At 45.4% G+C, this 26,341-nt stretch overlaps 1 protein-coding gene and 1 pseudogene across 6 annotated transcripts in view; one reads left to right on the top strand and one right to left on the bottom strand.

Annotated features, from left to right (window-relative positions):
- Positions 1-23,358, bottom strand: part of RGS3 (regulator of G protein signaling 3) — a 137,909-nt gene extending 114,551 nt beyond the window's left edge. For 2 of the 6 annotated variants that reach the window (XM_049116371.1, XM_035696766.2), the window contains exon 1: positions 5,111-5,266. In XM_049116371.1, coding sequence (XP_048972328.1) covers positions 5,111-5,189 — 79 coding nt within the window. In that variant the 5' untranslated portion in view covers positions 5,190-5,266. Of the gene's footprint in view, positions 1-5,110; positions 5,275-6,883; positions 7,048-23,159 lie in introns of those variants that run through there. The other 4 variants (XM_049116373.1, XM_049116372.1, XM_049116370.1 and 1 more) reach the window with 4 other exon arrangements.
- LOC112650457 (cyclin-dependent kinases regulatory subunit 2-like) lies at positions 21,209-21,671 on the top strand (annotated as a pseudogene).
- Positions 23,359-26,341: the final 2,983 nt, after the last annotated feature.

Genomic DNA, 26,341 nt, shown 5'->3' with positions numbered 1-26,341 from the left:
TGGAAGGGAGGGAGGAAAGGAGAGGAGATGAAAAGAGAAAAAACGACTCAGAATAATTAGAAAACACCCATTAGGGAACCTCTATTTCTAGGATGACAGGTCCACTGAGGAAATCTAGAAGAGCCAGACAAAACATTTAGAAGTAGTTTCTTGGAGATACAACAGGACAGAGAGGAACTAGGGAGCAGGCTCTGGGAGGAGGGAATTCTGTGGAATGAAGTTTAATGTTTTCTGGACTAATTCTCTCCTTAGGGTGTTTTCAAATTCCAGAGAGATGACAGGGAGGCTGAGAAGCTGGGCGGAGTTTCTGTCTGTCTCACAGGGTGAGAGGAACGGGTGTTGGAGACCAGGGCCTGTCAAGAGTGGGGTCCTTTGGGGTTGGAACCTTCCAGGGCTGCTCTGCAGGGAATACGGCCCTCAAGGGACTGCAGCCTAACATCAGATGATCCCAATCCCTAACAGTACCATTATCCCGGATCACTAATGACCTCAAGCCCCTGACAGAAGCAAATATCTTTTCAAAGGAAGGTATCACCCTGGGTCTGCATCATGCAGCAAAAACACAACTCTGTGCCTGCCATTTGTAAGAGGCACAGCACACCTAGAACAGAAGGAAACAGGAAGACTGATGGAAATAAGACGAAAAAAGGTACACCAGGCAAATTCATTGTTAACCAAAAGGCTGGGAAGCTATTTTGACATCAGGAAAGGCCTACTTTTCTCCACTAGAAATAAAGAGAAGGCTTCATAGTAATAAAAGTTTCAGTTCTCTACTAAGATAGTAATTCTAAATCTGTACACTCTATTGTTTCAAAATATATAAAAGAAAGACTGACAACTTGGGACCCCTGGGTGGCTCAGGTCATGATCCCAGGGTTCTGGGACCAAGTCTCGCATCAGGTTCCCCGCAGGGAGCCTGCTTCTCCCTCTGCCTGTATCTCTGCCTCTCTCTCTCTCTCTCTGTGTCTCTCATGAGAAAATAAATAAAATTCTTAAAAAAGAAAAGAAAATCTCCACTATTTGGAAATTAAGAAACACAATTCCAAATCACCTAAAGACTTGAGAAAGTATGGCTATAAAAATAAGAAACTATTTTGAGCTGAATGATAAAGAAGAAAACTGCAAACATCAAACATGAGGCTTCTGGATATTGGTCATCTTGACCGCCTCCCACTCCCCACCCCCACCCCCCGTACAAGTTACATACGCAGGTATTTACTTTGTGATAAGTCACTGAACTGCATGTTATGGGGGGGGGGAGGGACACTTTTCTGAATAAAAAGGATTTTTAAAAAATTGAGCAGAATGGGAAAAGAGAACAAAAGGGCTATTGACAGGCCAGAAACTGAGAATTTCTGAGAGCTCCCACACAAACAGACCCCAAATGACAGGAATGACAATAAATACCGAGGGCCCCGACCAGCAAGTGATGGGTTCCTGAGAAGTCGCTGGACGGGCTTTCTGGCCAAGCCTGGGGACCAGCCCAGGCTCAGAGCAGCAAGGCCAGTCAGGGGCAGCCGGCAAGGCCAGATCGCAGCCTCCAGTTCAGGGCCCTGCTTCACGCTGCCCAACTTGCACAGCAGCCGGCTGGCATCTGTTCTACAGAAAACACGTTTGTCATCCCTGGAGGAGTTGGGTTCTAGGCCTGGTTTATAGACTCCCCTCTCCTGCAGCCAGAACACTTCCTTAGAAGGCAGTGTGTGGGGTAGCCCCGGTGGCCCAGCGGTTTAGCGCCGCCTTCAGCCCAGGGTGTGATCCTAGGGATCCAGGATCAAGTCCCACGTCAGGATCCCTGCATGGAGCCTGCTTCTCCCTCTGCCTGTGTCTCTGCCTCTTTCTCTCCGTGTCTCTCATGAATAAATAAATGAAATCTTTAAAAAAAAAAAAAAAGAAGTCAGTGTGTGGCCAACTAATGTTACTTGAACATGCTTCTTACTAGGGGACAAGGCACTGGACCCCTGTACACACACACACACACACACACACACACACACACGCCCACATACATACACACACACTACATAAACCTCAACATATGCCTACAGTACTCTCTCTGGAAGGAAAACAATTTTGTTTCTTTATAATTCCAGAGATCCTGGAAATTTAACTCCCTTTAAACGTTTGTGCTTGGGGGAGCGCCTGGGTGGCTCAGTGGTTGAGCATCTGCTTTTGGCTCAGGGCGTTCTGGGATCAAGTCCCGCATTGGGCTCCCTGCATGGAGCCAGCTTCTCCCTCTGCCTGTGTCTCTGCCTCTCTCTGTGTGTCTCTCGTGAATAAACAAATAAAATCTTTAAAAATAATACATGCATAAATAAATAAATAAATAAATAAATAAATAAATAAATAAATGTTACTGCTTGGTAAACCATCAGCTTGGCAACACTTTCATCTGGTCCTACCAGGGCAAAGCCAACTCCTAAAAACCAGGGACTACCTGCCGTGCTGGAAAAAAGCCAGCAAAGGGGTAAACTTAGCAAAGGCTTTCATGTTAAGAGAGTTCACACTGGCTACCAAAGCTAACTAAATCCATAGCTTCCAAACCTGGTTAATCATCAAAATACTTCTGTGGCTTCTTACAATTACAGATTCTCAGGCTCCACCCTAGACTTATGAAGATCCTAGGAATCTATGGGACATTTTTTTAAAGACTTATTTATTATTTTGAGAGACAGAGAGTGTGCAAGAGCAGGGGGGCAAAGGGAGAGAGAGTCATAAGCAGACTCCATGCTGAGCTCAGAGCCCCACACGGGGGCTTGATCCCACGACCCTGAGATCACAACCAAGACCAAAACCAAGAGTCGGATGCTCAACTGCTATGTCACCCAGGCGCCCCAGGAATCTGTTTTCAATAGACTTGCCAGGTGCTTCTGCAAAGTGACCAGGTCTGGTAACCACCAATACGAATCTTCATTCATGAGCAGACAAGAAAAGGCACTCAATGTATGAAGAAAACCAACAGCCTCAAAGAAGGGCAGCATTTGTCAAGGAAATTAGAATTTAAGCAGGAAAAACAGGGCAGAACTGTCCGGTGTCAAGCTGTGTCCTCAGAGAGATCTGAGTGGAGACTGCATACATAAGAGCGGGAGGCTCCCCACCCTACAAGGCTCCTGCCTGCCCGCTGCACACTCAGGTCACAGTCACTGGTTCAAGCAGCAACCCTTTCCAGATAACCATCCGACCCAACCCTGAGGCCACGCCAGGGCGGGGAATCCACTCCCTGCTGTTCTGGACACTCCTCAACTTCCCAGATCTGGCAGGATGATTAATTCAATAGAAGACTATGAACTGATGCTAGGAAACAGTCACACTATACCAGTAAGGAAAAGAAATGGATTCTAAAACGGTATATACAATATGGCCTTGATTCTTTGCAAATTAAACACGCCCTTACACATACACTCACAAATAAGTCGGGAAGGGTATAAAAATGTTAACTGACAATGGTCTTTTCTGAGGAGTCAGAATACAGGTGATTCTTTGCTTTCTCCTTTCCACTAAGTTTTCAACAAGGAAGCCATCTGACAGTGATAACAAGGAGGAAAAAACAATGAGATATACTTTTACCTTTAAATCAGGACAGAGAGCAGCCCGGGTGACTCAGTGGTTTAGTGCCGCCTTCAGCCCAGGTTGTGATCCTGGAGACCCGGGATCCAGTCCCATGTCAGGCACCCTGCATCGAGCCTGCTTATCCCTCTGCCTGTGTGTGTGTGTTTCTCTCTCTGTGTGTGTGTCTCTCATGAATAAATAAATAAAATATTTTTAAAAAATAAAAAATAAATAAATCAGGACAGAGCTAAGGTAATAGGGCCTCATAGCTCCTTGACACTCTTTCCTGACCACCCCAGCCCCACCAACTCAGACCACCCCAGAAACCTCCCTTGTCTGGTAGACTCCCATATCCCAGTGGGGATAACAGGAACTGCCTGCAAGGTTTGGGAGAGAGCAAACAAGAAAAAGTACTTGACACAAGGCATGGCACGTGGTAAGTAATCAACAAATGGTGGCTACTTCATCACTCCCTTCATCAGCGCCCACCAACTAGACGAGTGAATTCCAGGGTGCCAGACTGCAGGCCATTGCTAGGGGCCAAGCCACTGCTTTTCTATCACTCCCTCTGCTCCTAGAGAAAAAGGCTGTTTGTGAAGAAAAACCAAGCACGCTGATAGGGGTAAGCCTAAGACTAGGAGAGCCGGAACCCCAGGGAGGGCCTAACTCCTGGGCCGTTCTGCCTATGAACTCTGGCCAAAGTCCTGTATGTTGGTAACTACCCCAACCTTTATAAAGAAAATTGTATACAATCAAAAAAAAAAAAAAGTGCTGGACAAGTCGTCTCGGAAGGTTTGAGCTCAGGTACGAAGTCTGCCACTGGGCGACCTTCCTCTCTCTGGATGTCAAGTCTCCACAGAGAAAATATTACCCGCTCTCCCCAGGTAGTTGCAGAACCAGTGAGGACACACATGAAGGGCTGTGCTCTGGACAGGGCTCTTATCTCTGTTAGGGCTACTTGAAAGGTTGGATTTGCCCAGACCCTTGGGGAAGCTGCTGCCCCGCTGTTCTTTGGGGGACCCCAGGCGTGCTAGGTCGGGGTTTGGGAGCAGGGGCCCCCTGCCCATTTCTCTCTACCTCAAGCCCCCAGGGCAGCCCCTGTGACCCTCCTGAGGGTCTGGTCACTCCTGGAGAAGAGAATTCTCCTACATCTGCTGTGGGTCAGATAGCGCGGTCACAGCACAGCTTCCAAGGCGAGCCCACAGGAGCTGACCGACCTCCCGCCCCCCCGGGGCTGACTTGGCACCTGTTCTGTCCCTGAGCCAAAGGCCAGAGGAGGGAGGAAACCTTGAGATGTAGTAACAAGACCGCGATTTAACCCTGAGCTGCTTGCTCCTGGGACACTAGGGGTGCGCACCGGTCTCCCAAAGACCAAGCCGGCGCGATCACTGCGGCCAAGTGGGGCAGAACCAGTGCACCTGGCACCTGGCACCTGGCACCTGGCACCTGGCACCTGGCGCGACCGGCCGGGCAGCAGGGGTGCCCCGCGGACTGCCCAGCCGGCCGAGGGCCCCAGCCCCTCCCGGGCACCTGCCCCGGCACGGGGTGCGCGGCGGGCACTCACCGAAGGTGGCGAGGTAGAAGGACAGGCCGGGGCGGGCGCGCCGGCTCCCGAGGGCCACGCGGTGCAGGGAGCGCTGCATGGCGGCCGCGGACCCCGAGGCGGCGGTGTTGCTGCCCGTCGCCCTGGCAGCAGGTTCACCGCCCGCCCGGCCCGCGTCGGGAGGCGGAGGCGGAGGCGGAGGCGGAGCGGGGCCGCGGCGTTTGAACGGGCGGCGCGCCCAGCCCTCATTGGCCCGCGCCGTTTGAATGGGGAGGCTTCCACCGACGGCCGGAGACAGCCGGGAGGACAGCCGGGGGGACAGCCGGGAGGACAGCCGGGGGTCAGCCGGGGGGACAGCCGGGGGGACAGCCGGGGGGACAGCCGGGGGTCAGCCGGGGGGACAGCCGGGGGGACAGCCGGGGTGGACAGCCGGCAGCGCCCCACCTGCAGGCCCGGTGGCCCCTCCTCCGCGCTCCCCGCAGCCCGCAGCCCGCAGCCCGCAGCCCTCCCCGAGGGCCCGGGAGGACCCGGCGGCCGCACCGGGCTCCCGGCTCCAGGCTGGAAGTGCCCGCCCCATGCGAGGCCCGTGGCCCCTGGCGTGTCCACGCAGGCGGGCTTGGCCTGCTCGCCCAGCTCCCCCGAGCCAGCAATTAGCCAGGTTCCTAACATGCTTTGAAGCCCAGACCTGTAATCACCGGACCCAAGCAAGGGCAAAGGAGCATCCTCCCGGCCCAGTGCGGTGGGGTTTGGGAAAGTGTTCTCCATGCTTGGACCGGCTGCCCCCACCAGGCTGCAGCCCCCTTCCCAAACTCTGCCCTCTCCATCTGCCTCTTGAGCCTCCTCGTGGATGGGAGCAGCCCTCCCCGCACAGGTCCAGACCAGAGCAGCTTGCTCGGCCAACCTCACAGCCCCCTATCTGCAGCCTGCTGCCATGGAAAAGGAGCGAGGACAGAAACACACGGTTGGCAGGCAGGGTAGGCGGCTTTCGGTCTCCAGAGCCAGGTGTCAGGAGGCAGAGCTGGAAGGAAGGTCAGTCCCTGCACTGCTTTGTCAGCAAACATTTGTGGGACACCTCCTGGGAACAGTTTCACACCAAGACATCTGCTCTGCAAATCTCTGACTGTTGCTGCTGTGGGAGGGAAAGCTGCTGGTCTTATGTAAATCTAAAAATGGGAGGTGTTGGAAGTTGCCAGATGGATATCTGGCTGAGGGATCCACTCAAGACAAGGTTGGAAGATGCAAGAGAGAAAGTGGGGAGAAAGTTGAATGTTTTGTGTACCAGGTGCCAGGGGCTGAGCTGGGCAATTAACACACATCATCTCATTTAATCCTCATGGTGATCCTGAAAAGTATTAGCCCCAGTTTACCAGGGATAAATCTGAACCTCAGGCAGAGAGGGGAGGTGACTTGTCCAAGGCTGGCAGAGCTAAAATTTGAACCCAGGCCTGCCTGCCTGACATCCTCTGTCCATTCTTCTTTGGCCTCCACACCTGCCTCATGGACAACAGCAAAGCAAGTGCAGGTTGCAGACTTGCCTTCTTGAGGCAGGTAAGGAATCTTGAAGGCTCAGGGCCAGCTGGCTACCACAAGGAACGGACACTAGAGAAGGAGCCCTGGAATCAGCAAACTAATGGTCAAGTGCAAATGAGTCACATAAAGGCCAGCGGACTGTTTGAAACCTGGCACTCTATGAAGCCCTTGCTCTGCCCTTTGCCCAATCCACATACCACGAGCACTGCCCAGAGCAGAGGCAAGCCTACTCCTCTGGCCCCAACCAGTGACAGACAGACTTACCTGCACCCTGGACTTGAATGTGCCTGATTCTCCTCCTGGCTGGGGTAGTTTGCGTCCACGCATCCTTTCTCAGCACAGAGGTATGCTGGCCCTGCCACTCCATCCAGCATCGGGCTCAAGCCACAGGATGCAGAAAGGACACTAAGGCTGGTGGTGTTACAGACCTGCAAGAACAAGATAGGAGCTGGAGTTAGGCATGACGGAGGATGCCCCTGAGAGCAGTGTTTATTCCCAATATGAATTAGAAAGCATGGCATTGTGGAGCCAAGGCAAAGGAAGGTCCACACAGGAAGGGACAGTGATGTGCCCAAGGTAGCAGTGGCCCCTTCACAGCTCTGCCTGGGGCCACAGTGGAGCCTGTATCGGGGAAGACAATCTTGAGCTCAGGAAGCCATGAGCAAAGTACAGATGCACACTCAGGAGGGTGGGACCCAGAAGAGCAGGATAGAGCTGCATTCAAATAGTGTGGGCTAGTGGGGGTGGGGGGTGCGGAGACTGAAACTCACACTGACACTTCACCCCCACTCAGAGTAAAGGGCCACTCTGCAGCTAACCTACTCAGTTGGGAGAACCCAAAGCCACTCTGATCCTGATCTGACCCCTCTAATGCCACCATCTCCACCACTTTAACCAGCAATAGTAAGGCTCCTTTACTTAGTAGAACACTGGACACTCCCTTCTCTTAAAAAGAGAGGTCACTCTTCTCAGGAGAGGGAGGATAGAAATGAATGGGAACCTGGGCAGAGGCCCTACAGGAGAAACTGGGCCTATTCACGCACATTACTGTCCAAAGGGGCCATCCAGAAAGGGTTGCAGTCATGGCCCTGCTTTCCCTAAGGAGGCAGGGGAGTTTGCTAGCCAAGCCTGTCTTTCTGGCATGCCCTAAGCACTCTAGCACCCCCGGGGCTGTGGGCCTCAATGTCTCCCTTACACCTGATTCACACTCCACAGTGCATAGTATACTCCAGACACAACACAAACACATGTTGCACATACTCTACACATATACATATACATACCATATCACCATGTACACACATACACAAATACACCATATACAGGGGCGCCTGGGTGGCTTAGTGGGTAAGCACCTGCCTTCTGCTTGGGTCATGATCTCAGGGTCCTGAGATTGAGCCTCCTCACCACCCCCCCCCAGTGGCAGGCTCCCTGCTCAGCAGGGAGTCTGCTTCTCCTTCTCCCTCTGCCCTTCCCCCCAACCTGCTTGTGTGCACACTCTCTCTTCTAAATAAATAAATAAAACCTTTTATAAATAAATTTAATGAATATATAAATAGTGATTTTGTATCTAGAAGAACCCCAAAGACAGTTTGGGTGGGAGGAAGGGACTAAAGGGTTTATCTGGCTACATCTTTGCATTAGCTATCAAAGAATCATAGTGCATTTGAGATATCGTCTAGCCTAATATCCAAAACATTTTTGAAAAAAAATAATAATAAAGGGGACTAGGACTACCATATATTAAATGAAATTATAGTGATGTAGCACCAGACAGAAGACAAACAGATCAATAGAACAGAATAGAAAGTTCAATGAGGGAAAGTGTTTTTTTTAGAAAACAATAAATTTTTAAAAAATTTTTAACTAAAGATTCATTTCAAAAAGTTAGAAGAAGCTAATTTGATAAAAAATTTTTTAAAGAAACAAGTTAAATTTTATTTTTTAAAAAACTAGACTTGGGGCAGCCCAGGTGGCTCAGTAGTTTGGCACCTGCCTTCGGCCCAGAGCATAATCCTGGAGTCCCAGGATCGAGTCCCACGTCAGGCTCCCTGCATTGAGTCTGCTTCTCCCTCTGCCTGTGTCTCTGCCTCTCTATGTGTCTCTCATGAATAAATGAATAAAATCTTTAAAAATAAATAAATACATACATACATACAAAAAATAAATAAATAAATAAACTAGAATTGAAGAATGGAACCAGAACCTGATTCTTTGAAAAAACAAATAAATAGAACTCCAGCAAAACAGAAAAAAACTACAAATAAACAAGTTTAGGAAAGAGAAAGATGGCCATGCTACAAGGTAAAGGATCAAGGTAATTCTTTAAAGTATAAGAGAAAACCATCGCAACTTTATAATTTTGAAAATCTAGGGGGAAAATAGGTGATTTTCTAGAAAGTATTAATTACTAAAACTGAAACAAGAGTTTGAAATTTTTAGTAGATAGATGACTAACCATACATATAATACAAAAAGAAATCAAAACTCTACCTGACAAAATTATAGAAGACCCCAATAGTTTTAGAGGCCAATTCTATGAGACCTCGAAGAAACAGTCAATATCTATGTAATTTAAACTGTTTCAGGACTAGATGAAAAAACTGGAAGATTTCTCAGTGCTAGGTATAAAGTTAGGCAAAGACAAAAACCAGTTAAATTTAGCAACAGAAATTTATAAACCAAAGTTCAAAGAGAAAAATAAGGGACGCCTGGGTGGCTTAGCAGTGAGCCTTCGGCTCAGGGTGTGATCCCAGATTCCCAGGATCAAGACCCACATCGGGTTCCCTGCATGGAGCCTGCTTCTCCTCCCTCTGCCTGTGTCTCTGCCTCTCTTTCTGTGTCTCTCATGAGTAAATAAATAAAATCTTAAAAAAAAAAAGTAGAAATTAATGAAATACAAAACATAGAGGAGCTCTATTAAAAATGAGACAAGGGCAGCCCAGGTGGCTCAGCGGTTTAGCTCCACCTTCAGCCGAGGGTCTGATCCTGGAGACCTGGGATTGAGTCCCATATCAGGCTCCCTGCATGGAGCCTGCTTCTCCCTCTGCCTGTGTCTCTGACTCTCTCTCTGTCTCTCATGAATAAATAAATATTTTTTTAAAAAAGAGAGAAACAAAATTGAGCCCACATTCTCCCAGTCTGGCCACATTCCTTTTTTAAAGGAAAGCCAGAAATCTCAAATTTTTCATTTAATATCTCCCATTTTTTTAATATGGGCAATTCACTCAAAAAATTGTAAAATATTTTATAGGCCAAATAAAATCTATCTTTGCCTTATAACTAATTTGAAATCTCTACTAGACCAATCTGATTTATGAATGTAGACACAAAGTTCCTAACTAAAATATTAGCAAATCAAAGCTGGCAGGATTCATGATCAAGTGATATTTATTCTAGGAATATAAAGATCATTCAGATTTAATGAGCATATTAGTGCCGAGGTTGGCAAACTATGCTTACAAACCAAATCTGGCCCACCACCTATTTTTGTACAAGTGGACTAAGAATGGATTTTATGGGGCACCTGGGTGGCTCAGTGGTTGAGCATCTGCCTTTGGCTCAGGGCTTGATCCCAGAGTCCTGGGATCAAATCACACATCTGGCTCCCTGCAGGGAGCCTGCTTCTTCCTTTGCCTGTGTCTCTGCCTCTCTCTGTGTCTCTCATGAATAAACAAAATCTTTTTTAAAAAATGGATTTTACATTTTTAAATGGTTGAAAAAAATTAAAGCTTTTTTATGGCCATAAAAAATTTTTAAATTTTAAATTAAAAAATGAATTTAGGGGCAGCCCAGGTGGCTCAGCGGTTTAGCGCCGCCTTCAGCCCAGGGTGTGATCCTGGAGACCTGGGATTGAGTCCCACATCAGGCTCCCTGCATGGAGCCTGCTTCTCCCTTTGCCTGTGTCTCTGCCTCTCTCTCTCTGTGTGTCTCATGAATAAATAAATAAAAATCTTTTAAAAAAATTAAAATATATATAAAATATATGTATGTATGAATCAAGAAGACTTACAAATCAGTAAGAAAAATATAAATGTACAAAAAAAACAGAATAATCATTGCACAGGAGAGGCATAAAATACTGATAAATCAGAGAAATAAAAATGTTTTAAAAAGCATCTGCCTCCAGGAAGTTCAAGCATTTCTATTGATGAAGCAACTAAAGGTCAGAGCTGTTAACTGAATGGGGTTGCCAAAGCAGTAAATAAACATTGGATAAATCAGAATCCAGCCAAAGAATCATTATAGAATATCTTCCCTTCCCTACCAGTCCTCCTGCTCAGAATGACTAGGTTACACACAAGGGGACTGAAATCTCTGTGGCTACTGACATGTTAAAATTCAATTCAAGGAGCTCCTGGGTGGCTCAACTGGTTAAGCAGTTAAGCCTCTGACTTTGGCTCTCAGGGTCCTGGCCTCAGGCTCCCTGCTGCGGGGGGGGCAGGTGGGGGGGGAGTCTGCTTCTCCCTCTGCCTCTCCCCCTCCCTCCATTCCATCCATTCGTGTTCTCTCTCTCTCTAATAAATAAAATCTTTTTTTTTTTTAAGATTTTATTTATTTATTCATGAGAGACACGAGAGAGAGAGAGAGAGAGAGGCAGAGACACAGGCAGAGGGAGAAGCAGGCTCCATGCAGGGAGCTTGACATGGGACTCGATTCTGGGTCTCCAGGATCATGCCCTGGGCCAAGGCGGCACTAAACCGCTGAGCCACCGGGCTGCCCTAAATAAAATCTTTTTTAAAAATAATAAAATTCAACAGATGTTTATGAAGCTAAACACTATTTTGTGCTGAACCTTACACTTTTCGCTGGGGTTCTAGAAGTGAACAAGATGGGGCATATGATTTAGTAAGAGACTGGATGGGTATTACAACAGAGGAACCATCATGTTGACCTGTGGCAGCACAGATTAACGTCTCATTCAGTCTGAGTCGCAGGCCAGGCTGAGGTCGTAAAAGAAGTCAGAGAGGACTTTTCAAAGAAAAACATCTGAAGGATGATGTAGCCAACAAAGGAAGTGAAGGAAGGGTTACCACAGGCAGAAAGAACAAAACACACCCAGCAAAAGGAGAGTGAAGCATTGTTCGTTTGGGGAACTCAATGATGGGAAGCCTCACATGGCAGGGAAGTTAAAAGTGTGGGGGTGGAAGTAATATGCAAGAAGGTAAGCATCATACAGAGCTTCATTATTATTAAAAAGAGCTTGGTAGGTGGTTCCCCAGATGAAAATCTGAGGTCTGATCCCCCACCCCAAGAAAAGCAAAAAGGGTGCAGGGTGAGCAGAAACTCTAGACATCACCCAGAGGAACTATCAAAAATGTACCTCCTGGAAGTTTCAGAATTCTTATTTCCATAGAAAGGAAATGGGTTTGTTCTATGTAAGACTATGAAGCTTCATCCCTGGAGATTTTTTAAAGACTGGGTTAAACCCAGGCCCAAAAACATTATAGGTCTCTAGAGGAGTTTTCATCTTTTCCTTTTAACTTTAACCCATATTAGGAAATACATATTTATAATGTGAATCCAATGATGGGCTGGAGCCAATTCATACAGGCCCATGAGGGCAGATAGTGAAATGTGCAGGATTTTGCAAGGTGATTATTAAATGCAGCCATTATTAAATTTACATTATGCAGACTAACACACTCAAAATAAATTCTCCAAACTCATCATTTCCTAATTATTTTACCATTTTTTATTATTATCTATACTACTGTGCATAGACTGTTCCCAACTCCATGTGCAGTGATGTCACACTGGTTGCTCAAAACCAACCATGGTGGGAGTATTTGCACTAAAGAAATTGGCAAGTACTATAAATCAGGGCTTTATTTGGTTTGTTGATTGTCTAGATTAGGATGCAATTCTAGGGATCCCTGGGTGGCGCAGCAGTTTGGCGCCTGCCTTTGGCCTAGGGCGCGATCCTGGAGACCCAGGATCGATTCCCACGTCGGGTTCCCGGTGCATGGAGCCTGCTTCTCTCTGCCTGTGTCTCTGCCTCTCTCTCTCTGTGCTATCATAAATAAATAAAAATTAAAAAAAAAAAAAAAAGGATGCAATTCTATTTGTCAAAACACCATTTAATTAAAACTGTAGGTTGGCTATGGATATGAGAATTAGGAAAAAATCAGTGGAGGCATCCAATGAGAATCAGTTCGCTATATGGAATTCACAATAAGGAGTTTTTGTATATTTTAACCCAAAAGAAAGGAGATGGGGCTTTGTCCTAAGAGCACAGGATATTCGTCAAAAGATTTTAAACAACATTCCAAAAAAGGCTTTAATTCATGTTTTAGAAAGATCACTCTGGCCAGAGTGAGAAAAAATGGATGGGGGTAAGGGGTGGCCTTGGAAACATGGAAACAGAAAGTACTGTTAGGTGAAGTCTTTTCTAGGAGTCCAGAAGATGATAGTGGCTGGAAGGCATGGAAAGAGGTAGAGTCAATAGTACTTGATGACTGACTGGAAGATAAAATGCAAAAAGGAATCCTGGCTTGAGAAATTCAATGTTTAGAAGTGCCCTTTCAGTGTCTGGCTGGCTCTGTTGGGATAACCTATGACTCTTGATCTCCGGATCATGAGTTCGAGCCCTATGTCGGGTGTAGAGATTACTGAAAAAATAAATAAACTTAAAAAAAAAAAAAAGTGCCCTTTACAGAGATGGAGAACATGAGAGGAGGAGCTGAGTGACCCACATGCCATCCAAGTGGAGATGTCCAATGAACAGCTGAAGATACTAGACAAGAAGTTCAGGAAAAAAAGATTAGGCTAGAAATATGGATGTAGAAATTCCCAGGAAAGTCATGAGCATGGATAGGAGAGTCCAAGGAGCATGTTTAATGTGAAAAGAAGGCTCAGGAAAGAACCAAGGAGTGTACCAACTGAAAAGGCAGGCAGGGGAGAAAAGGCATGAGAGGGGGAAGGAAAGCCTGGGAGCGTGTTAAGGAGGAAATAATTGTCAACCGCGTCAAATACTGTTGAGAGGTCAAGTAGGTTAATAACTGAGAAGGGTCCATTGGATTTAGCAACAAGGCAGTCATTGTTGACCTTCCATCCCAGAATAAAATGCTGGGAGGCAACAGCTCCACATGAATGAAAATGTACCAAATTCACTCTAAAAGGAAAAATACCCTGGGCTCAAAGCCAGAGAATATCCTTGGGTCATGTTTTCTTCTCGTCCTAAATTTAACCAACTGGAATGCTTTGTAAAGTGGTATTTTATTCACCCTTGAAATGCAGGATTTGCTCTTTAAAAGTGTGTCTGCAATTCATCTTCAAGGTAGAACACAGTATCTCTGAATTAATGGTTCTCTATAAGAGCAGATGCTGGTTACAGTAAGTACCGCTGAGAAATTGTAATTTGCCTCATGTGGAGAAGCCTTTGGTGACCTAAATGCACAAACAGGGTCTAAATGGAAACCAAGTAAAAAACTCAAGATTCCAAGTGAGCCAAGAGACCAGGACCAATCTGGCTGTGACATCTGTCACCCCACTGATTGCCAAGGTCACTTCAGTTGATCTGGCTAGCCAGGCAGGTGTCCCCCTCCTTCCTCACTGCTCCATGTGCCATGTATGTCCCTCCCAAAGTAGCACACTTGGTCAAAGTGAATCACATTCCTCAATAGAGGAGGACCATTATTCAGTCAAGGGTATAAGAGTAGCTGTGCTCCCCTGCTAGAACCTCCAAATAAGTTCTCAACATACAAGAGACCAGTGCACCTGGGTGGCTCAGTGGTTGAGTGTCTGCCTTTGGCTCAGGTCATGATCCTGGGGTCCTGGGATCAAGTCCTGTATCAGGTTCCCTGCAGGGAGCCTGCTTCTCCCTCTATCTATGTCTCTGCTTCTGTGTCTCTCATGAGTAAATAAATAAAATCTTTAAAAAAAAAAAAAAAAGTACGAGACCAAAGCCCTTACCACCAGAGAATTGTAAAATAGTTGCTGAATCCAAAGATAAAAGCCAGAGCCTTGACAAAAGCATAAGAAGAAAAGCAGAGTCCCCAGTCTCTCCTAGAATGGCTCAGTGTCCTTGTAGTTATGTTGAAAGCCTTTTTCAAAAGGTACCATTTTCTTGGCCTGACAACATTCAACTTGGTGTGGCATAGTCAAGAGGTTTCATAGGCCCTCAAAAAGTCTTCTGAACTTATATTTAACCTCTGCCTCCAGCCAAGATGGAGTAACATCTTGGCATTGGATCCAGTTCAAGGACTAGATTTTCCCTCTCACCTGAAACAACTAAAAGATTGGACAAAAAATATGAAACAATGATTTTCAAGATATTAGACCTCAAACAAAAAGGTCAGTGATCTCTAAGAAACAGAAAACCAACAAGGTGAGCCCGACAATTGCCCCAGTTTATTGCCCAGAGAGACTTGCTGAAAGGGAGAGGGAACCTGGACAAACTCCAAATCCCTGAATTGAGTTGTTCAGGAGGCCAAGGCAGCTAGAGTTCACAGGACAGAGTGTCAGAGAAAGAAAGTTGCACAAAGAGAGAGCCCAAGAGATCTGCAAAACCCTCAGATAAGTGCTTCTAAGCTGGGGGTTTGATAAATGTATCCCAAGATTGGGGAAAGAACCATACAAGAGGGTTACAAGGAACTGTCTTTGAGGCTCACACAGGGCCAGAAATAGTTCCTCTATTCATCAGCCAGACTGGGAAGACCCCCTAATTCATGGGGCATGGAGTAGTGACTCAGAAAGATTTTGCTTCAGCTGTGGGGAATAATTAGCCCTGGACTAAATGACACTCTGATGCTATCCAAAAAAGCTTAAAAGTAAGACCCCAAAAGATCAAAATGTTTCTAAGTAATTTAACAAGCTGAAGAATATTTAGAGGAATGTGGGGATCTCTGGGTGGCTCAGCGGTTTGGCACCTGCCTTCTGCCCAGGGTGTGATCCTGGAGTCCCAGGATCAAGTCCCACATCGGGATCCCTTCATGGTGCCTGCTTCTCCCCCTGCCTGTGCCTCTGCCTCTCTATCTGGGTCTCTCATGAATCAATAAATAAAATCTTTTAAAAAAAATATTTAGAGGAATGCAAAAATACCCAACAACCAACAAGGTCAAATCCACAATGTCTAGTATCCAATAAAAATTTGTGAGGCATGCATGGAAGCAGGAAAATAGGGCCCACAGTACGGAGAAAAGTCAAGCAATAGAAATCAATCCAGAAATGACACAGGTGATAGGATTAGTAAACAAGTACATTATAATGGTTATTACAACTATATTTTTATGTTCAAGGAGCACTTTAAAAGCATGTTGAGATGTGGAAACTATAAAAAAGACCAAATCAAACATCTAGAGGTGAAAAATGTAATGTCTGAGATGCAAAAATACACAGGATGGGGTTAATAGCAGATTAGACACCATAGAAAAAAGAAAGATTAGTGAACATGAAAATATAGCAATAGAGGGACACCTAGTGTCTCAGCAGTTGAGCACCTGCCTTTGGCTCAGGGCATGATGGTCCAGGGATGGAGTCCTGCATTGGGCTTCCTGCAAGGAGCCTGCTCCTCCCTCTGCCTATGTCTCTGCCTCTCTTTCTGTGTCTATCATGAATAAATAAATAAAACCTTTTAAAGGAAATGAAAATATAGCAACAGAAGCCATCCAAAATAAAACATAGAAAAAAAGGACCCTCCCCCCGCAAAAAAAAAAAAATAAACAAAAAGACCATTAGTGAGCTTCAGGACAACTTCCAGCACCTTAGTACATACATAATTGGAATCCCTGAAGGAGATGAGGGCCAGAAATATATTTGAGGAAATAATGTAAAAATTTTCCAAACCTGATGTAAATTTCAAACCCACAAATCCATGAAGCTCAATGAATCACAAGTGAAAGAAATATGAAGAAACCTACACCAAAGCACATCATGATCAAACTGTCTAAAACCAATAATAAAGTGAGTCTTGAGAGCAGTCAGAAAAGAAACCCAGATTACATACAGAAGAACAAAGATGGGATTAGCCAGGCAGCCCAGGTGGCTCAGAGGCTGCCTTCAGCTCAGGGCCTGCCTGATCCTGAAGACCTGGGATCGAGTCCCATGTTGGGCTTCCTGCATGGAGCCTGCTTCTCCCTCCGCCTGTGTCTCTGCCTCTCTGTGTGTGTGTCTCTCATGAATAAATAAATTAAAATCTTAAAAAAAAAAAAGATGGTATTAGCCTTCTCATCAGAAACACACACCAGAAGACAATGAAGCTGCAACTTCATTGAAAGAAAAAAAAAAACCTGCCAACTGAGAATTCTTTACCCAGCAAAAATACCCTTCAAAAATGACGGTGAAAATAAAGATCTTCTCAGACTTCCAAAAGCTGAATGAATTCATCATTGACAAAACCTGCACCACAAGGAATGTTAAAGTCTTCCAGGGATCCCTGGGTGGTGCAGCGGTTTGGCGCCTGCCTTTGGCCCAGGGCGCAATCCTGGAGACCTGGGATTGAATCCCACGTCGGGCTCCCGGTGCATGGAGCCCGCTTCTCCCTCTGCCTGTGTCTCTGCCTCTCTCTCTCTCTCTCTGTGACTATCATGAATAAATAAATAAAATCTTTAAAAATTAAAAAAAAAAAGTCTTCCAGGCAGCAGGAAAATGATACCATCTAGAAATTTTGATCTGCACAAAGGAATGCAGAGAACACCAGAAGTGGTAAACTACATGGATACATACATTTCCTACTATTTTAATCTCTTGGAAAGAACAATATAACTAGTAGAAGGAATTGTTGGCTTAAAAAACATCCAGAGCTCCCTGTATCCTCAACTAAATTATTCTATGTTGCCTTGTCTAAATCCTGACAAAGTAATTGCAAAGAAACAAACTCCAGGGGAACAATTAGCAAGTTAACATTTGCAGTCATGTGGGAGTGTGGATCCTACTTCGGGCGGAAAGTAGTTCAGATATGTTTTAGTTTAAAATGAGGCAAGCACAGCTGAGAGCTATGTCTCAGCTGGACTGCACTCAAGCTGGACCGTGAGGCTTATGTAGAGCAAAGCCTATCTCTAGGTGAGTGTCCTGTGGTGGTGAGTACTCTTTCAGTGGACAGTAGCAGAGCATACTGGGAAGAACCATGGGGATGGAGGTGATAGCATCCAGAGGACTCAAAGGTTCTCCCTATTCTCATGTGCCTATCCTCATCCCCTTGGCCAAAGTTCTCCTCCCACTTCCTGATAATTCCTCTGTTCTGTGGCTCTTCCTGCCTTCTAGTGAGGTGTGTTCTCCAGCCATGCCCTTAAATCCACCTTCCCGCCTCTAGATCCCCTTCCTCTGAGATCTCCTCTCTTGCTGCTACTCTGTGCTGTTCTGAGAAGGACCCATATCTCTCTCCAACCCCAGGCCCAGGGCCACCTCTGCTTTGATGCACTAACCAATGCTCTTCTTCCTCTCTGCACCCACTGCCTTCCTGACTGCTCACCTAGACTAGCCCTAATTGTCTGCTTCCAGATCTTCCTACCCACCTAGACTGTGTGCAACTCTACTGCAGTGACTGGGGTGTGTCTTCTCAGTAGCTGCCTACTGTCCACCCTGGCATCTGGCACACATTTTAAAAAGGCAAATCTTGCCAGGAAATTCAGATCTAAAGTCAGCATACAAGGCATAAATTGTGAATAACCAAATTACCTTCAAATAAGCCCTTCGTCATCCATTAAATACACATGGTATTGTAAATCAGAAGGGGAACAGCAAATTTGCCTTCTGCATTTCACACTCCCTCTGGACTGTATTTTCACTGAGTGGCAGAGCTGGAACAGCCCTGCCAAGTGCACTGTACTCCCCGTCACTCCTTCCTGCTTGTGCTTCATTTTTTGGCTCTGTACATTGATTGAACTTCCATAAATGAAAAGCATACAAAGCATAACTCCAGGGATGTCTGGGTGGTTCTGTTGGCTAAGCAGCTGCCTTCAGCTCAGGTCTTGATTACAGGGTCCTGGGATCGAGCCCTGCATCAGGTTCCCTTCTCAGTGGGGGTCTGCTTCTCCCTCTCTCTCTGCTGCTCCCCCTGCCTGTGCTTGCTCTCTCTCTCTCTCTCTCTCTCTGTCAAATAACAAATAAAATCTTTTTTAAAAGGATAATATAAAAATTTAAAATATTTCTTTAAAAGCCATAACTTCACTGTAAAAGTTTGATGGAGGAATTCTCTTATCTTTCCTTAAACTGGTTTTTCCTTGGGACCTCCTAGTTTCAAATAAATGACAGCACCTCACTGAATCAGTTTGAAAATTCTTTTGGCTCCTCCCTCTCCCTCACTCTTTCTAGTTTCTAGGTTTCTGCTAATTTTTCCTTTGTGCCAGGCCCCCTTCTTTCCATTCCACTGCTGCCTGCACACTCCAGGCCCTGGGCACATCCCACCTTGAGTTTGGTGATAACCTCCTAACTGATCTTGCTGGGCTTGCTGGTGTCTCTCCAATTCACGTTTTGTTGCCATTGGATTAGCAATTTCTTTTTTTTCTTTTTTTTTTTTAAAGATATATTTATTTATTTTAGAGAGAGAAAGCATACAAGCAGGAGGGGCAGAGGGAGAGGGAGAGAGAATCTGAAGCAGACTCTGTGCTGAGCATGGAGCATGATGCAGGGCTCCATCCCACAACCTCGAGATCATGACCCAAGCCAAAACCAAGAGTTGGACATCCAACCAACTGCACCATCCAGGTGCCCCAGATTAACAACATGTAAAGCACCACTTTAGTCCTATCACTACCTTAGTTAAAAGCCATTGATGGCTATCACATAGAGCCCACTCTCTCCAGCCCAGCATCTGAGGCCCTGAATGACAGGGACACAGGCTGTCTCCAGCCCTGCCTTCCACTTTTTTCAGGCCAGAATATGACACTCCTTGCTTATCCTCCCACTCTTTCTAATCTGCATCACTTCCCTCCACCTGCCTAATGGCCACCTCCATAGACATCTCCATTTGCCAAAACCTAGTAGCCTCAGATGGTAGCATCTAAAGTGCCCCTCTCTCTTCTTGTTACTAGAGCTCCTTCTCTGTACCACTCAGCTCACTATTGCCTTATATGAACCCTGAAGGAAAGAGATGTGTCATGCATGTTTTTCATTCATTTGCTCACTTCGCATATATTACTGAGCATTTCCAATGTGTCAAGCACTCAACTAGGTACTGAAGGTACATGCTGAAGACAAATGCCACTCAGAACTCATGGTCTGGCTGTGGAAGGTGGCATCAGACAAGCCATGAATTCCACAGAGGCCGGGAGAGGGAAAGTGAAAGAGGAGGACCTCATCCCTACCAGTGGTCAGAAAAAGCTTCCCCAAATACGTAACAGGTAAGCTGACATCTAACAAATGAGTAGAGGGACACCTGGGTGGCTCAGTGGTTGAGCGTCTGTCTTCAGCTCAGGGCATGATCCTGGGGTCCTGGGATGGAGTCCTACATCAGGCTTCCACAGAAAACCTGCTTCTCCCTCTGCCTGTGTCTCTGCTTCTCTCTCTGTGTGTCTCACGAATAAATAAAATCTTTTAAATAATAAAGAATGAGTAGAAAGTAGTCAGGCACAGAGGGAAGAAAAGAATTGTACAGGTTGAAGGAAAAGTATAGGGAAAAAAAGTTTTTTTTAAAAGCCCGAAGGTAAGAGAGGACATGACTCATTAGAACCAGATGATGGGCAGCCCAGGTGGCTCTGGGGGTTTAGCACCGCCTTCAGCCCAGGGTGTGATCCTGGAGACCGGGGATCAAGTCCCACATCAGGCTCCCTGCATGGAGCCTGCTTCTCCCTCTCCCTGTGTCTCTGTGTCTCTCACGAATAAATAAAATCTTAAAAAAAAAAAAAGAACCAGATGAAAAAAATCATGACTAGAGCACATAGTACCAGAGAGAAGAGGGGGGAATTGGGGCGAGGGAGACAAGCAGGGCCCTGCCAGGCCACAGACCTATCTTACAAGGCTTGTAAGACAAGCAAAGGGGTTGAGTTTGATCCAGAGGCCAAGAGAGAGTGTTGTTTTTGGAGATTCCTTCCAAAACCAGGCCATCCTTAGAAATAAAAGAGACTCAAAAAAAAAAAAATCTGAATTTATTGGTTTCATCCTCCCTGATTTTTTTTTTTTAAGATTTTATTTATTTGGGAGAGAGAGAGCACACAAGCAAGGGGAGCAGCAGAAGGAGGGGACAGAAGCGGAGAGAGAGGGGGAAGCAGACTCTCCACTAGGCAGGGAGCCCGATGTGGGGCTTGATCCCAGGACCTGGGGATTGTGACACAGAGCCAAAGGCAGATGCTTTAGCCATCTGAGCCACCCAGGCGCCCCTCCTCCCCGAATTTTTAAACAGGCAAAATCTGATCAAGATAGGGGTGCCTGAGTGGCTCAGTCATTTAAGTGGCTGCCTTTGGCTCAGGTCATGGTCCTGTGGTCCTGGGATAGAGTCCCCATATCGGGCTCCCTGCTCAGTTGGGAATCTGCTTCTCCCTCTCCCTCTGCCCCTCTCCCCAGCACATGCTTTCTCTCTCTCTCTCTCTCTAATAAATAAAATCTTTTCTTAAAAATTCTGATCAAGGCAGTCGAGTCGTTGCCTCGGCCTGACGTGGATATGTGGCCTGCTGTGCCCACTCTTCACACCCCATTGCTCTCGCTGCCTGCAGGATGGCCCACAAGTAGATCTACTACTCGGACAAGTACTTCTATGAGCACTATGAGTACCAGCATGTCATGTTACCCAGAGAACTTTCCAAACAAGTACTGAAAACCTATCTGATGTCTGAAGAAGAGTGGAGGAGACTTGGTGTCCAGCAGAGTCTAGGCTGGGTTCATTACATGATTCATGAGCCAGAACCGCATATTCTTCTCTTTAGATAACCTCTTCCAAAAGAGCAACAAAAATGAAGTCTTTCTGGGGATCGTCAATTAAATCTTTTTCAAATTTAACGTATATGTGTATGTAAGGTAGTATTGAAAAATGTGCAAATTGTTGATCCATACCTGGTCATGAGCTGTATTCTTCACAGCAACAGAGTTCAGTTAAATGCAACTGCAAGTAGGTTACTATAAGATGTTCAAGATAAATTTCTTCTAGTCAGTTTTTCTCTTAATATAAGTGCCTGTGTGACTTTGTTACTTTTGTTAAATAAAGTTTGTATGTTGTATTTTTAAAAAATAAAATAAATTAAAAAAATTAAAAATCTGATCAAAATAAATTTAGGAGCTGCAAATCAGCATAAGAGCCTCCAATAATTTTTGGTATTTCTACCTATCAAATGCTGCCTCCCTCAATTTCTGCCCAACTGATGACTGTCAGGACCATCAATAGCTCCCGATTTCCCCAAATCCTAGGACTGTGGGCACGTCCCAGGATTTATCCAGAACTCTTGAACGAGTTCTTCCAATGACATTCTAAATTGTTCAAAGATGAATTCATTCATCAGAGCATTTAAATTGGATCATCTATCTCATTGGTGAAATGTGGAGTTTTTTCCTCCATTTACTCACAAGGACATGTCTTTGGCTGTGTAAACTCTGGCCTCAGAAAAGAACCAGAGGCCACCAGGCTTCAGAGTATCATTTTCACAATGTAATATCACCACCTAGTGGTCCCAAACAGCTTTGCCAAGTGATCAAAAAAAATTTCTAGCTAGCTTCCAGGGAATGATTCTTCATCTCCCTAGAACTTTTCATATCTCTATCAAGACAAGCTAAGGGTCAATTAGAATAGGTATTCAGTATTAGAATTATTATTAGTATTAGAATAGGTATTCAGTATTGGTTAGATAAACATATAAACAGAAGGACAAAATAATTTCATACCCTGGTACCTTCTGACAACCGAAAGAGACAATTTAGAAAATCTTCCCCAGACTTCTCTAGATTCCAAAGGACCTCTAATCATTCTTATCTAACAGTCAGAGGCATTTATGTCTTTAATTCAGCAAACAAGGGGCACCTGGGTGGCTCAGTCAGTCAGTAAGCCTCTGTCTTCAGCTCAGGTCATAATCTTGGAGTCCTGGGATCAAGCCCCATGTCAGGCTCCCTCAGTGGGGAGTCTGCTTCTCCCTCTCCCTCTGCCTGCCACTACCCTCTGCTGGTGCTCTCTCACGCTCTCTCTGTGTCAAATAAATAAATAAATAAAATCTTTTAAAAAAATAATTTAGCAAACAATTCCTTTAGGCATATTTGAATAAACAGATTTTCATTAAGGGTCACTGCTACCCTGGTTGAAACCCTGACTCTCTCCCATCAAAGGGAGCTTACTGTAACCCACAAACAATGAAGAACAGAGTCTGTTACCCCATATGTCAGGACCAATACCAAAACAGGAAATTGCTGGCCCTGCAAGGAGGAAAGTGTAGACACAGACTGCCTGAAGACTCACTGACTGCTTTTAGGCACAGGTCAAACCAGGCTAGGTGTCATTGGAAATGTGCTCCTTTTATAAGGATCCTAGGACCATATTCCAACTAATTCTTAAGACCTCTTGTCTGCTTAAATGCATAAAGTAATCTCCAAGCAATTCTAGCTAGAGCTTCCTGGGCTGTTGGGCCTTCGTTCTCCTGATTCCTACGGCCCAGATAGTGGGGAAGTGGCAGTTAGCAACAGTTACCTGGCTCCTCTTCTCTCAGAACATGGAGAGGCTAACCCAAAGTGCTCGTGAGGGCTCTTTCCTCTCAGTCAATTCTTTTCTACGTGATCTCATCCTTCCTTTCTGATAAAGACTGTCCCAGGCTCTGCTGTGCATTAAAGAGAGGGAATTAGAGAAGCATCAGAGTTCAGTGGATGAGAAGAGCAAGGACCCAGATTCTAAGCCCAGCCCCCTTCCCTTGCTGGCCTTGGATTTCTATTAAATGACTTTATCTCTCCAGCAAGGCCACCAGGTCCTGGGATGAAGGTTTTGGGCCAACTCCAGAGATGCCACTCATATTGTAATTATTGTAGATCTGTATATTCATTGAGAGAATTTTCAACAGATCATAGCAAAGTGTCTTAAAGGATGCTTTTTTTTTTTTTTTTTTTTTTTTTTTTTGGTTCTCGAAGCCCCAAATGAGTTCTCATCAGCCCTGGATTCTGAGCCTGTTTTCTAATCTACAAAATGGAGACAATCCCCATCTATCTATAGATTTGGCCAGAGAACCAACCAAAATAGTGGGTATGAACTGCTTGAAAATTGTAATGTGGCGTGCAGATTATATTGCCCTAAATTCTTTTTTTTTTTAAGATTTTATTTATTTATTCATAGACACAGAGAGAGAGGCAGAGACACAGGCAGAGGGAGAGGGAGAAGCAGGCTCCATGCAGGGAGCTCGAAGTGGGACTCCATTCTGGGTCTCCAGGATCACACCCCAGGCTGCAGGCGGCGCCAAAAGGCTGCGCCACCGGGGCTGCCCTATATTGCCCTAAATTCTGTTTGTGATCTGAGGGATTGGTGTAACAAAGGTGAAACAAGTTTCAGCCTGCAAATAGTTTTTCCTCCCTTTGAAAACAGAAGCAAAGGCCAGTGTTCAAACAGCAAGCATCTTCTCATTCAAAATGTGTCATGATTCAAAGGTAACTTTATGCTCGTCAACAAAACTGAAAAGAATCTGCCAATTTCTGAGAGTTGCTTGACTAATAGTTGAATTGGTTAATAGAATTTCTCTTCTGAGTCTTCAGATAAAATGACCAAATGAAAGCTCAGCCCTGCCCTGTCCTCAACCTCACTACTGACCACTGGAAATCGAGTTTGCTTGAGTGGACAGGTCTGAGGGAAGGCTTAGATGTTGAAAAAAGGTGTAATTTTCAAGTTAATCCACACAAGTCATTCTGCAATATAATGTACGTTTGAGAAATAATTATTTGCAGAAAAACAGCCCACATAACACCTCTTGGATTCTTGGACTCCTCTTATTATGAAGATTCAGCTAAGTATAGTTCAGTCTAGTAACACAAATGATGTCATATAATTTTGATTTGGCTTGGAAGAGAGGAATGAGTAGGCAGCAGTTTTAGCTTTCTAATTTGGTCTGTTTGGAGACAACGTTAAAAAAAGAGTTAACATTTAATGTCTTTCTTGTACGAACTATACTTAGTGGAACCAAATAATTGATGAGGGATAGGTTTCTCTTATGAAAAGATCTCAGGGGGCGCCTGGGGGTCTCAGTCAGTTGAGTGACCGACACTTGATTTCGGCTCAGGTCATGAGCTCAGGGTCGTGGGATAGAGCCCCACTGGAGTGAGCAGACTGCTTGGGATTCTCTCCCTCTCCTTCTGCCCCTCCCCTTGCTTGCGTGCTCTCTCACTAAAACTAATTGATAAATCTTAAGGGGGGAAAAAAGATGTCAGACCCAGTCCTGAGTTCCACTTCCAACAAAAGTGTGAGACATTCACAGACTGTTGTCCAGTGACAATTATTTTTAAAAATGTTTATCGGGCAGCCCTGGTGGCTTAGTGGTTTAGCGCCGCCGTCGGCCAGCGGTGTGATCCTGGAAACCCGGGATCCAGTCCCACATCAGGCTCCCTGCATTGGAGCCTACTTCTCCCTCTGCCTGTGTCTCTGCCTCTCTCTCTCTCATGAATAAATAAATAAAATCTTTTTAAAAAAATGCTTATGTCTCAGCAGTTGAGCATCTGCCTTTGGCTCGAGTAGTGATCCCAGGGTCCTGGGATTGAGTTCCACATCAGGCTCCCCACAGGGAGCTTGCTTCTCCCTCCACCTATGTCTCTGTCTCTCTCATGAATAAATAAAATCTTTTTAAAAATGAAAAAATAAAAAAAAGTTATGTCTCTGAAAATGACCCTAACAGCATACAGCAAACTGTTTGAGCTCAGTAGGAACTGAGTCTGTGCTGTATGACTTTAGAGCTGTTTCTGCTTTTCCCACCCCAACTTCAACTACCCCAGATTGCTGCTGCCCAAAAACACAGGGCTCCCTCCCCCAGCTCCCAGACAGACAGCTGGTCAAGAGGGACAAGATGTCATCATTTCTTATCCTACCCCCAACTACTGGAGGCTGAGGCTGAGTGCTAATGAGTACCACCAACAGCCAGGGCTCTCTTCTTCCAGCCACCTCCCACGGATGGGAAGACTTGACCCTGGGTGCAGAGCTGGAGAGAATAACTGGCTCCAGCTGCCCTGACCACAGCTCACAGGCCAAGGGCACAGGGCAAGGGCTTTCACTGCCCGCATCTAACATTCTGCGTACTAAGAGTTCCATTATATTATTCTCTTGAATTTCAAAATTTTTGAAATTTTTCTCTATTAAAAACTTTAAGGACAGGGGATCCCTAGGTGGCTCAGCGGTTTAGTGCCTGCCTTCGGCCCAGGGCATGATCCTAGAGTCCCAGGATCGAGTCCCACGTCAGGCTCCCTGCATGAAGCCTACTTCTCCCTCTGCCTGTGTCTCTGCCTCTCTCTCTCTCTGTCTCTCATGAATAAATAAATAAAATATTTTAAAAAAAACAAAAAACTTTAAGGACAAAAACATTAAAAAAAAAAAATCCTTCCAAAAACCAAATTCAAGGTCCCCTGAGAGTCTGAAATTCTGAGTCTTTATGAGCATCACCAAAACATTCCCACAGACTCAGTCACTGAAAATCTGGAGCTTTAGACTCTCTTGGGTTAATTCAAATATTATTTGATAACGATCATTGGGTGACAACCCTAAAAGAAACCATTTCCAGGGAATGAGAGGAAAAGACAGACACATAGTAGGTGTTCCCACAGACCAAACTCATCTTCCCCCCTCCTTTATTTTTTATTTTTTATTTTTTTGGTAATTTTTATTCTGAATGTGAGGCTCGAATTCACAAC

Source organism: Canis lupus, chromosome 11, assembly GCF_003254725.2.
Source record: "Canis lupus dingo isolate Sandy chromosome 11, ASM325472v2, whole genome shotgun sequence".
Taxonomy (NCBI): Eukaryota; Metazoa; Chordata; class Mammalia; order Carnivora; family Canidae; genus Canis; species Canis lupus.
Note: the sequence above shows the minus strand (reverse complement) of the source record. Positions and strands in the feature narration are given on the sequence as shown.